Consider the following 12,956-nt stretch of genomic DNA (forward strand, 5'->3'; position numbering starts at 1 on the left):
TCAAGTGGCTCAATGCTTTTTCCTGATGGCAGCAGATGGGTTAGTTTGAGCCTTTGGAAGTGAATAAATCCTCCTGGGGGGGGCTCTTTATCATGGTGTCAGTTCTGTTCCCCAAGTCCTCTCCTCTGTTCCCTGATCTAATTTGCACAAAAGAGAGAATGGGCTCTGGCCTCTTAGCTCCTAGATTATGCCACAATCAAACCTTTTAAAGACTATTTGTGTGTTGTTTCCCATTCAGGATTGGGTCAAAGCATAGATAGCAGGTTTTTCTCTTATGTAGTAAGACAATAGTTTCACAGAGCACTGAGGATCACTGACACTAATGTTAATACAAGATCTAGGTTTAATGCATTTTTAAATGTTTTTAGAACTGCTGGAGTGAACTGTGCACAGCACCAGATTGAGCCAGTTTTGCCTGAAGTGTAACGAGTCACACCACAGGTAGGTGTGGGGAACTGTGGGGTGTTAGAGAAGTGCAAGTCAAGGCTGAGATTATCTGCTCTGTGATAAATAAAAATAAAACTGTAAAATACTTGATAATGAAAAGTAAAGTGGTTGTGTTGGGGTCCAAACAACGTTCAAGTAGTCTAGCTTTCAGCACTTGAGGGCTAAAACTTTTTTCAGGATATCTATGTCTTCCTGTTAAGGAAAAGCCATAAGTGCAGAGCTGTGACAGCACAAACTCTGCTTCTGTTTCCTGGAGCGGCTGGGGGCAATGTGAGAGCGTGCTGCTCACCACAAGGTAACAGATGGCCATGGAGCCCTGGTGACAATGCTGCGCGGATCTTCGCCTGTGCCACCCAGCAGTGCTGGGGCCCATTGTCGAGGCCCTGCTGCAAAATCCCGATTCCACGCTGAAGAGCCGCAGAAAAGAGCCTCGGTCTCTCAGACCTGCAAAAGAGCAGCTCCCCATGTCGTTCATTGAAAATATGGAAAGTGCAATGCATATAGAAATCTAATTACTGGCAGGCCCGGCCTGCCTTTTGGTATGATAATCACAGGCCCTCACCCTTTCTTGTGCGCGGACCCCTGAAAGGTAATAATGAAAGCAGGAGTTAAACTCTTGAATCTCCATCAATCATTCGCTGTTTGCTTTGATTACAGTGACACGACTTGTGTTTGTTCCTGGAATGCGCTCAGAAGCTGTTATTGATGGCGTTAAGATACTTGCAAGACAAATCTGCCCTTGTTGCACCGCCGCCAGTCCCGCACGGGGCGCTGCGGCCGCTCGGGGGTGCTCGCGGCGGGGCCGGGGGCGGTGGCGGGGCCCCGGGACCCCCCCCTTGTCGCCCCCCGGCCGCCCCTAGAGCCCTGCCCGGCCCGGCCGCGCCGTCTGTCCGCCGGGGGTGCCGGCCGGGCTGCCATGGAGGCGGAGCGGGGCCTCCTCCCGGCCCTGCTGCTGGTGCTGCTGGCGGCCGGCGGGCAGCAGCCGGGTGCCGCCGACTACTGCAGCTGGAGGGGCAGGTAGGAGAGGGGCAGGGGCAGGTAGGGGCAGGGGCAGGTTGGAGCCCGCGGCCCCGGGGTTCGCCTCAGGGCCGGGCCGGGGGGGCAGCGGCGGGAACGGCCCCGGCCCCGTGTGGCGAGAGTCAGCTGCGAGCCTCGGCTCTGCCCCGCCAGAGGGTTCAGCGCCGGCGTTTCGGCAGGAGGATGCTTGGCGGAGCCCTCACCGAGGGGACAGCGCCTGGCGTGGTCGGTGCCCTTCGGTCAGGGCTGCTGCTGGAGGGGTTTTTGAGAGCGGTACAGCCAGAAGTAACTCTCCTGAAGGCAGCGAAATTGCACCGGCTTGGTGCTCAGCCTGCTTCCGATAAAACCATTTTTCTTGATGAGTTCTTGCCAGCAGCATTAAAAAATAATAATAAATTAAAAACAAAACTTTAAAATGTAGGCTTTTAAATCTGATTTTCAGACACAACGCCACGAGTTGTGCAGCTCCTACTGCGAGTCCATGCTCTCACCTGCCCCCAGGTGGGATTTTCCAGAGAGATTAGAAAGACCTACCGCACACCAAGCTTTTGCTGCTGTTTCACGGAGGGAATTTAATATTTTTCTGGATGCTGCAGATATCCAGGTGTGGACCTGTGGTTGGGCATAGGGGGCTGAGGCTCCTTTCTGCAGCCGGTGCAGCACCAGGTGCGAGCGGTCCCGTGGCACTGGGGCTGCACCTGCAGCAGGTCCTCAGAGGCCAGGGAGGAAAGACACAGCTGGAGGGCATTAGCTGCACAGACACCACCCTTACCTCTGGGCGGTAACTGCTGGATATTCCACCTGTGCTGTGGATATCGTTAGTGATGGACTGATGGTGTTGTCTTGGCAGTGGTTTGAGCTGGGAGCCCCGCTCCCGTGCGGTGGAGCAAGTCCACCTGCGCTGCACCAAGGGCTCCCTGGAATGGATGTACCCAGCACGAGCCCTGCGTGTCGTTCTGGAGCCCAACCTGTCCAGTGCCAAGCACACCACCGTCTGCATCAAGCCAGCCAGCGACTTCCAGGGTGCCAGCATCTACGTGGAACGTGCTGGGCAGCTGCATCTGGTGGTAAGCGAGGCAGGAGGGGCTCGACCCCACCAAGTGTCTTGCTTCAGCGCCCACACACCACAACGAGTGGCCCTCTTCCTGCAGGCCAGCCCGCAGAGGGACATCAGCCGCCGGACGGCCAGCTTCCAGTATGAGCTGCTGGGCAACCAGAGTGCTGCTGGCCCTGACTTCAAAAAGATGACACTGGTCAAAGGTAAGAGAAGGGTCTGCTTCAGGGCTCTGTTGTCGGGGTGGATCCAAGATAGCACCTGTATCTAGTGATGGAAGCTGGTTTGGATGAAGGGGTTTGTCATGGCAAGGGAAATCCTTCTGCCAGCTCATGGACAGTGTTACAGGGGTGCAGTATAACCAGTTATTTGTGTTCAGATTTCCGTTGTCAGGGGCATCCAGTAGGCACAGGAGCAAATACTGCATTATAAAGAGAAACTCAGTCCCTCCTTTAGCAGCTAGCTTGGCCGTGGATATATGCAGAGCAATCAGGGTGACTCCATCCCCTGGGAGGTACTGTCACAGAGAGCATCTGTGTGGTTTAGGAGTCGAAATACCATATTTAGGAGAGGTTTAAATTCATTAAGAACCTAAGGTCTCCCCAAGATGGTCACTGAAAATTCAGTCTTTTAAAAACACCTAAGTTGCTTGAAATTTCATTTACCTTTCTTTCTTGTTCCTGTTCGTAAACAAACAAATCTTGCACTCAATAACATTTATGTGCATCTGTGCCCTCCTCCCCCCCCCCCCCCCCCATTTATGTATGAAGAGGGCTCAGTTCAATTCAGGTTCTAAAAGGTTGGGACCCACGTACTGCTGCCATTGTGTCCTCACTGTCCCCAGTAGATAATATCTAAGTCAAACCTGATAACCAAGGGCAGATAAATAAGGGGAGTGTTCAAGCCACGTTACAATAGTAAGGAACTGCCCTGTAAAATAGGGAAATAATAAATAAAAGAGCAACCATAGCACTTCTGGACTGTCATATCCCTTTTGTTAACCTGTTCAGGCCACTGCTTCGCATGGCTTTGCTGTTTGCTAGAGCTTTGTGGCATTAACTTGAGGAACACACTTATTTTAGGGAGTGCTTATTGGCCTGACTGCTCAATACTTGATACAGGAGCTTTCAATAACAAGCAGGATATCTAATGCGTGTATGGATAACTAAAATTCAACCACATCCATGCTGGATTGCTAATGTTGTTTCAGTAAGCGATACCAGAGTGTTCCTTGACTGTGGAGCTAAGTGTTGTTTGAAGTCATCATAGGACCCAGTTCATGCATAGATGCCTATTTTTTTTTCCTTGTTTCAAAAATGGTGGAGGGTAGCAATGTGCCAGGTGCTCATGTTTTCTGCTATATCTTTTGCATGTTTGATGAGTTGTTAAAGGGATTATAGGCTGTCAGGCCACGTTGTCACTCAATGACTATTAGAAATCCTCTGTGCTTATTTCATTGTTTTGGTTGTGTTTGCGTAACAAGAATTTTGTTTTGTCTGATCATAATGCTCTTTAAACTAGTACCTCTGCCCTATTTCCTCTCACGTGTCAATGTCAACCCCTTTAGAAATGAGGCATAGTATTGTATTGTAACTGACTGGCTTTTTTTTTTTTTTTTTTTTAAAGCTATGTGCCGTCCTTGTGACAATGTGGAACTTCTTATGGCTATTTGCAGCAGTGATTTTGGTAAGCTGACTAAAGAGAAGTCATTCTGACTTTATAAATATATATTGATTATTTGGATTTATTTGATTGATTTCTTAAAGTAATGACATGACTATGCACTCTGATCTGAGAAGGAAAATATCTTTGTGAAAAACAACTTGAACTGGGGGAGGGGAATGAAACCTGAAAGGGAGAAGCTTCCTTTCAAGGTCCTCATTTCCTGCAGGCAGAAAGGTTGTGATCTAAAACTGAGCTAAAAGTAATTCTCACAAGTGTACTGCTGACTCTCACATATAACAAAGTCACATGCCTGTAGATAACACACATATGCACAAATTATGCATCCTATTTACATTCCTTTTTATTCCCTTAATCTATTTTTTCCCAGATGATGAATATGTCCTTTCTTTTTCCTCACAATTTGCACACTTCCTAGTTCTCTTTCTACAAAAGTAGTGAGTTGTTTGTAGTTTAGCTAAGGATTTCAGGTGATTTCAACTTCCTTCAGTGACATACTGTTTCAGTTTCAGGCTTGATGAGAAAACAAAGCAGTTAAAATGCTGATTTGGTGGTACATTAAAAACTCTTCCTATTTTCTTTACTTCAATTGCAATATCGCTATCTTTTTTCTTTTTTTTTTCCCCGTGGATTGCTATTTGTTTTATTCCCATAATTTTACACATTAAAATTTGTGCCTCTTAGAGACAGAAGTCCGAAAGATGAAGCTGTAGAGCTGTATCTCCACATGGCCACAGTTGTATTGCTGTAAATGTGCCTATGAACAGGTGTAAATATAGTCCCTAGCTGTATTTCTTTTCAGTGTTTAAAAGAAAACACGAAACAACTGCTTTCCTACTTCTTCCTAGAGATTGCTGTGCTTCAAACACTACAGATAATTTTCTCACACCCCAACATCATTGTGCTAACACAAAACCAGAGCACAGAGCATACTTCCCTTAAATAGTGCTCCTTAGCTGGTAATGTTTCTTCATCTAAATTAATTGATGCAATCTGTCCCATTGTTTCTACTTGATGAAGTTATCAGTTCCCATGCAAGGCACTCTCCCCTGTACTGCCTGAAAAACCAGAGACTGACAGATGTGGAGGCCCAGAGCACAATGGGGAGCATTTACACTTAGAGCAGCAACAGACCAGAAGAAATAGCCCTTTGAACTGACTCTATTTATGGCCTGACTTCCTTGCCCTGAGCTCACAAATCGCTATCATCAACTTTTTTGATTAGAGAAAATAGCTGCTAATGAAAGTGTAAATGACACTGGGAGTGAATAGGGGCTTTATAGTTAATCTCAGGATGGAGGTCTTCTGTCACTAGGCCCTGAGCAGTGCAGGAGCAACTTGGAGCACCAGGAACAAGTGCATTATAGCTTGTCAATAGACCTGGATGCATCTGATTAAAAATTATTACACAGAGAGAGAGATGGAGAGCAGAGACATCTGTTACACAAAATCCTGGATTCCCTTGGAAATTGAGTTAGATAGGAAGGTCTTGGAAATTTCAGAAATACGTTCTTTCTGTTTCATCTGTTGTCGAGTTCTCTGTACCTGAATGGAAGAGTTTGTGGCAGAAGTATGGCAAAGTTCCAGTTTCATTGACAACCCCTCAGTTGCACAAAGCCCAAATGGGATTGTTTTGGGAGAAAGAGGTACATGAATCTATGTGATTTTAAATAGGGATTCAAATAAAGTCACTTGAAGAGTTCTGCATGCTGTTCATTGACTTTGAAAGTATCTTTTTCTGGATGGATAATGTTTTCTTTTGAGGGAAGAAACCTCGAACATTTAAATGAAAAGTGTTTAACAAGCTCTTATTTTTCCCAATCGAGTCATATTCTAATTCTTCTTAAATCAATTTATTTTACTGCTGTCAAAGAAGAAAACTGAGAGTCCTGTGGAGACAGGAAGGAGTTAGTCTGTGACAGTCTTTGACTTGGAACATAAACCGAATCCCTGAGCTGACCTCTTTTCCTGTGCTTTTTATTCTTTACTGCTGATTTGCATTATCAAACAAGTTATACGTTTCTTGGCAAGCATAGTCGATTTGAGCAGTTATAAAGCATGCTTACAAGCACATAGCACTGTTTGTGTCGGACTTTGGACCGTCCTTTGTACAGGAAGCAATGTATGCTCAGAAATGTGTCTGCCTATAGGTGGTTGCAGTGCGAGCCATGCAACAGATTTATTTCTCCAATTATTTTATTCAGTGAGCTCCTTATGCATGAGCTACTTACCTGCTGCTCCATAACCAACTCCTGTCTTCTTCACATTTAGTGGTGAAAGGATCTATCCGAAATGTTTCCCACGATTCTGAGAACCACATGTCACAGGTTGATGTCAACGTCCAGAAAGTCTACAGACAGAAAAACAGAATTTTCCAGCAGGATGAAGCAAGTGGTGAATGGCGAGGCCCTATACGAACCCTGCTACAGTGCAAGGTGAAGAAGGGAGCTGGAGATTTTCTTTTCACTGGAAATGAACATTTTGGCGAAGCCTGGTTGGGCTGTGCTCCTCGGTTTAAAGATTTCAGTTTCATTTACCATGCTGCCAGAGAAAGAAGAGCCAACCCATGCGAGTTTCAGCTCAATTGACAGGAGTAACACAGGACATGAGAGTTGAAAAAGTTCAGCCCTGTTTTTGGATACTGAATCTGAAACAGCATTAAAACCAAGGGCTAAAGCTAAGAATTTCACCAAAACAGGAGCCTGGAGAATTTCTTGGAGATAATGGCTCTGTGAGCCCTGTAAACTTTGACCACTAATCCATAAACTGGGTTGTATTACTTTCTCCCTCTTCAAATCTTATTTGCCTCAAAAAAATAACTGTGAATTTTGAAAAGGTTATCTTTGTTTTGTAGTTAGAAGGCAGCTAGTGCTCAGTATTAAGATATTCTCTCCATCTTTACTCTGGGCACTTACTATGTGCTTTTTCTCTATTTTTTTTCCTCTCTTCACCCATCTCCAGTTGATTTCCCTTCCATTTGATTCCTATTTATCTTCTTAACTACGAGATCGTTTCTGGGCGTCTCACCACTTCATCATTTCCACATTCCTATGATTATAGCTAAAACCATAGTTAGCATTTGTTACTAAACCTTCAAACAATTGGTAGGTTTGCCATTTTTTTCCCCTTCTGTATGTTAGTAGAAACATTAACTAACCCTCTGGGGCAGGATCACAGCTGATGTAATTCCACAGTTCTCTGTTGATTTCAGCATAATTGATAGTATCTGATTTTGTTTCACATGACCAATGAGAGATACAGCACTAAGCTCATATGGACTGGTATCATTACCAGATGAGGAAAGCTCTTCAAGAAATGCATTGAAATAATCAGAAGTTTAGGTCGTAGCATTGTCTGCATTGGAACGTAATGCTAGGTTTTCATAGTACTGGATCTACAGCTAGCTCTAGTTATTGTTGAGTGCAGAATAGGAAAGAGCTAAGAGAATTGGCTCTTGGAAAGTATTAGCGGATATACAGGGGTATCCAAGTACATGGTTTTGAGAGCTGGAGATCACTGCTACATCTGAGATTTTAAATGGGGTACTCTTTGGTATTTGCACTGTAGATGTGAGAGAAAATGTGAGAGATATCTCTGTCTTGGTATAGATTAGAGGAACTTAGGTACTGCATTTCTTGTTTTGTATATTTGCTATATTTGTACATAGCAAATGTGTGTGTTGTGGTTTTTGTTGTGTGTGTTGTTTTTTGTTTTGTTTTGTTTTTTTCATTTTAAAGGGTCCTTAGTGATTTCTCAATAGTATCAATACTATAATTAATATTAGCTTTCATGGAGCATTGTCCCTTTGAAACAATGTGTTCTTTTTCCAACAAATAGGTACTTCAGTTAACAATTGGTTGAAAACCTGAAATAACCCAGTGTGATGTGAAATATCATACAAGGTACATACTTCTGAAGTGCATGTGATCTGGTGATTTAATCCACAGCTATGCAGGCTTGTCTGCATTGTAATGAGTAACACGAAATTCCTGCAATCAGTGATCCATAATGAAGAGATTACTAGAGCTTGTGGATGTTGAATATATTAATTCTGTTTCACTGTAGTCTCCATACATTGCATGGAGTTGAGATCGCTATTGTGACACCAGTAACTTGTAGAGAGATACCCAAATGTTTCCAAGTGCTGGGACAAAAAGCTTTGGCAGAGGAAAATCTTTTAGTTTGAATTTGTTTCAGATTTTAAACAAATACTCTGAAAGAACAAAAAAGAAAGTAAAAGCATCGCATTGTTCTTCCCCTAGGGGCCTTCCTTACCACTTTGCTAGCAAATGGGAAAACAAACAATAGATAGGAAAGTGAAAGAGAAGAGCTGGGGGAAAAAAAAAAAAAAAAAAAAAAGGAAACTAGGTGAAAGTTACTTCAAAGTGCTCAGACCATTCTTGGAAAATAGTCCATTGAGGGAGCCAAATGTTTTTCTCTATAGGAAAAGATTCGGAAGCAAAGACCAGACAAAAATGCAGTTAGAAAGATGAACAAGTATATGAATATTTAAGAGAGAATTTCTGTGATATGTGAAGTGCCAACACTCATAAAATCCATAGTGCTTCAGTTCTTTACCCTAGGTCCAAATTTCTTCCAACTTCAAGACAGAATGTCAAGATAATAGGCGTGAGTAACAGTGGGATAAAGCTGGAAAAGGTGGAAAATCAGAATCAGTGGAAGAGCAGGGATGTATTTGAAGAGCAATATAAGATCAGGTTACACACTACTTAATTTCAGTAACTTTATTAAGATTATTATCCTTATACAGGATGGGCAACCATTATTGGAACAAGGAGCTGTAACAACAAGCAGGACATTTTAATTTTGTCTCCTGGTGGTTTAAACTGTCAGCCTAAGGTAATACAGTGCAGTTTCTTAGTTACACAGGGCAGCAAGCAATGTTTGTTTCCCTTGCATCCTGTGTTACAGTTTCTAGCTACAGTTTCTTAGGTGTAGCAGAATAAAAGGTAAAGGGAATACTCTTTCTTGTTGAGTTAGCTTGTGTATAACAGGAGCCAACAGTTGCAGTTATGTATGCATTATGGTCTTATCAGGCAGCAAGAAGTTGGAAAGAGTGAAAGAAAATAAATTATGCAAGCAGTCTGTACTGCACCCAGCAGAGAGTTTTAAAAATAAGTGAATATAACCAGGGATCCCTAGTAGTAAAGAATGGAAACCTTCCTTTCCTGTGGTTTTCTGACATTATGGCTGCGTTGGTGGTGGGTAAACAAAGGCCGGGCAGCATTACAAGGGCATAGGGAACCTTCAGGGAATAAGGGAATACCTAAAAACAAAGTAAGGGTGCCAGAAGCCTAATACAACTGTTTCTTTTGAGCTTTAGGGATCAGTTTCTCCAACTAGAGGTGTAGGAAAATTGGATCTGAAGTGAAATAATATCACTTGTTTCATAAGTGGAGGGCTGAGGCAGCACGAGGCAATTATTGGTGGGATTTGGGTGCCTGCTCTCATTAGTGCAAGCCCTGTGATCTGAGCTAGATGGACTATGGGGAAGGGGGGGTAAGTTATGCTCAACCCATTTGTGAGCAACTGCAAGCAAACACGTGATGTTCTTTCTTTACTGTGATTAAATTTAACCCAGTGAAATATTTTTATTGAGGAAAGCCTGTTGAACATTTTCCCCTTTAGCATTGCAGGCTTAAGTCTCTCGGCCTCTTCCAGGAAGGAAGTGAAGCCTTTTCCATAATCCTTCTGCTCTGTAACATTTCATAAAGCAGTGGGGTCTTTGTGCACTTAATCATTTGTTCTTTGCTGGATTCGTGCCCGATGTGTAGATTGAGAATCAAAAGATAGACAGGATGTTTCCTCACTTCATTGAAAGACAAAAAAGAGCTGTAAGAATCTCTAATGAGTTGGTGAATGACTGGACCAACACTATGAAGTAGAAGTTTGTGAATAGATAGTGGGGGCTAAGTTTTCTCGTCTGATTTGAACGTGGCTTGGCTGGCTTACACCCAAGTGAATTTGGCCCTTTTTGAATGCAGCTGGTCTTTTCCTTATGTCTACCTTTGCGTTTTCTGCGTAGTTTCAAGTGCACTGAATTATCAACACACTGTTCTGTAGGAAATTAATTGCATGACTACAGGCTCAGACTTTTTGTTAGAGCAGTGACTCATTCACTCCCTTTCTCCAATTCTATTAGTACTTTAAAGGTAAACGTTTCAATATTTTTAGCTGAACTGTAAACTCAACTTGTCTCAAACAGAAGTGTAAGAACCCTGTTGGTGTAACAAAGTAAAATGTCACAGTGAAATGGCAAAGCTGTGGCTTTCAGAGGGGTCAGGAGTTGTAGTGAGAAGGCCCAGGAGCTGCATGTCAAAGTTCTGGGTTGAAATCTGGGTTTATGCTGAGCTTTACCTGACTCACATACCTAATGCCTTCCGTTGTCAGTGAGAGTCTGTATTTTAAAGCAGTTTTAGATGGCTAGGGATGAGAAGGATTAAGGGAGACACTCCTGAACACGTTGCAGAATTAACTCAGTTCAGAATCACTAGCACTTGTTCGCAGCTGGACAGTGAAAATGGCTTTGAGAAAGCAGCATGTGTTTTCTATCTGACATCCTAGGTTTTAGCACCTCCCTTCAGAGCTCGTTCTCCACTGAGATCTTTAGGCTTAACTTCAGCATGGAAGAGGAGTATTTTTTTTTTCACTCTTTTTCTGACCTTTACCAAGACTCCATCTTTTCCCGCTTTTTAATGGTTCTAATCCCATTCTGCTGAAATTTAGCAAGGCTTCCAAAATACTCGTGAAGAATCAGAATCGAGAGTACTTTTTTTTTTTTTGTAAACGCTTTTTTTATTCCAAAGTGATGTGTTTTGGCTTTGCTACAGTGCAGCGGTACGTTGGAGATACATAGTGAATGCTCTTGTAATTAATAGTCATACCATATTTATAATTTTGCCTCAGGGTATATAATTCTCTTAGTGTCTGAGAAAGCCATAGCTCTGTCTTCAAGGAATTAGTACAGAGACAAGTACCTGAAATGAATCAGGGGCCAACAAGGAATAAAGGGGCTCCAGGTATGCCATCAAACCTGTCATTGCAGCATGCCATAGAGCAGCAGCCCTCTTCACCGTGACCTTGAGAATTTGCAAACAAATTATGACTTCATTACCAGTAACAGTGCCAAGATTAAGGATTGTTAAACTGCCTGAGTATCAGTTTCATGTAAAATGAATGTACATGTATGACTTGACTACTAGATTATTTTTGCAACAATGCTATTCCTGATCAGGTTCCTAGGACACAACAATCCTTTACAGACAAATCTGGAAGCTGCTTCTAAACTGTGGGAAAAACTGCCCCTAAGGCAGAAAAAAGACTTTCCTTCCTTCACGAAGAACTACTAGATTTTTGAAATAGAGTGTTGGTACTCTAAAAAAATACAACTTATTTTTTTACACTGTGTATTAAACTTCTTAATGTTTTCAAACACATCCAAAATATTTGGATCTATAATACTTGGACTTGGATCCTTAAAGTTCTGTTGAACTAATTTAGGATCAAGAATTGCTCACGGTGGTATTTTCACCTAAATTATCTGCCTCTTTTCAATTAGCTTTTATTATTTTAATGGTCGCTCCTCCCACCCTTGCTTAGTGCTTTGGCCAGGCTCACATAATTGCCTCTATTTTATGTAAATGGAATTGTTACACCGTAAAATGATATACAAATGTGTCTACTACATGAAGTCCAGTAAATGGTGTGAATAAGCCCATTATTTTCAATGTAACGGCATCTGATAGCAGCCTGGGAAACACAGGGCTGACAGATGTGAGCCTGTGACAAGGCCTGGAAAAAACTGAATGAGAAGCACTGTGACAGACCACAATTAATTGACTTTTGAAATAACTCCTTTTTTTCCTCAGTTCTACATGGCTGAGCAAGATTCACAAATTGCTGTCTTGAACTTTTTAATGGGACAAAATAGCTGCCAATGAAAGTCTAAATGACATGAACTTTGAATAGGAGTCATACAATGACCACACCATGACATGTTTTTAACTGACATTATTTGAGCAGTAGCAGCCCCTCCATTGAGAGGGGATCAGGAAGGGGTGAGAATAGATGGGAGGGAGTCAGAACTGGGCATGGAAGCAGTCAGTTGAACAGTAGCCCAGTCCTATTTTAATGTAGGAAGAGAAACAAGCATTAAGAAATGTCTTGATAGATGTGTTCATGTGTGTTCCCAGATAATTTGCAGTCCCCTTCCTGTGTTCTTTTTACTATGAAAAGGTCATAAAGCTAAATGAAGAGAAAACGATACTAGATAAGAGAACAGACTGGTTATGAGTAAGGTGCATGCTGGCTTCTCCACGTTCAGTATGTGTTCCAGAGCCAGGCTGTTGTCAGTCACGTTTACACGGGAGCAAGATACTTTATTTGTATTGGAATTGTGTAAGCTTTGGAAGCTTAGGCCAAAGTGTGGCAGACCTAATTGACCTCTTAATCCCAAGAACATCATAGGACAAGTAGTTAGTGAAGGGAAGATGAGGATTGTATTTTTCCTTAGTTATTAATGTGAATTACAGCATTCCTACTGTCTGCCTCTCCTGATCTAGCAATATCGTAACTGACTCTCTAGGAACTCTTCAGAGAATTTATTCCCAGAAACCTTCATCAGCTACACTCATTCAGAAAAAAGTGGCAAAGTCAATTTGTACCTTGTTTTACAGGTGCCTTTGTTTTAGCTAATTTTAAAAACTTTATTGAGCTGTCTGCTTTCCATTGGTCC

General features: G+C 42.7%; 1 protein-coding gene across 1 annotated transcript; it reads left to right on the plus strand.

Annotated features, from left to right (window-relative positions):
* Positions 1-2,390: 2,390 nt before the first annotated feature.
* LOC311216696 (meteorin-like protein) lies at positions 2,391-6,789 on the plus strand (the record flags this gene model as incomplete). Its single annotated transcript, XM_084298222.1, has 3 exons — positions 2,391-2,724; positions 4,145-4,204; positions 6,473-6,789. 3 exons carry the CDS (start codon positions 2,391-2,393, stop codon positions 6,787-6,789), a joined length of 711 nt encoding a protein of 236 aa, XP_084154348.1.
* Positions 6,790-12,956: the final 6,167 nt, after the last annotated feature.

This window comes from Netta rufina (assembly GCF_964035555.1).
Source record: "Netta rufina genome assembly, chromosome: 19".
NCBI lineage: Eukaryota > Metazoa > Chordata > Aves > Anseriformes > Anatidae > Netta > Netta rufina.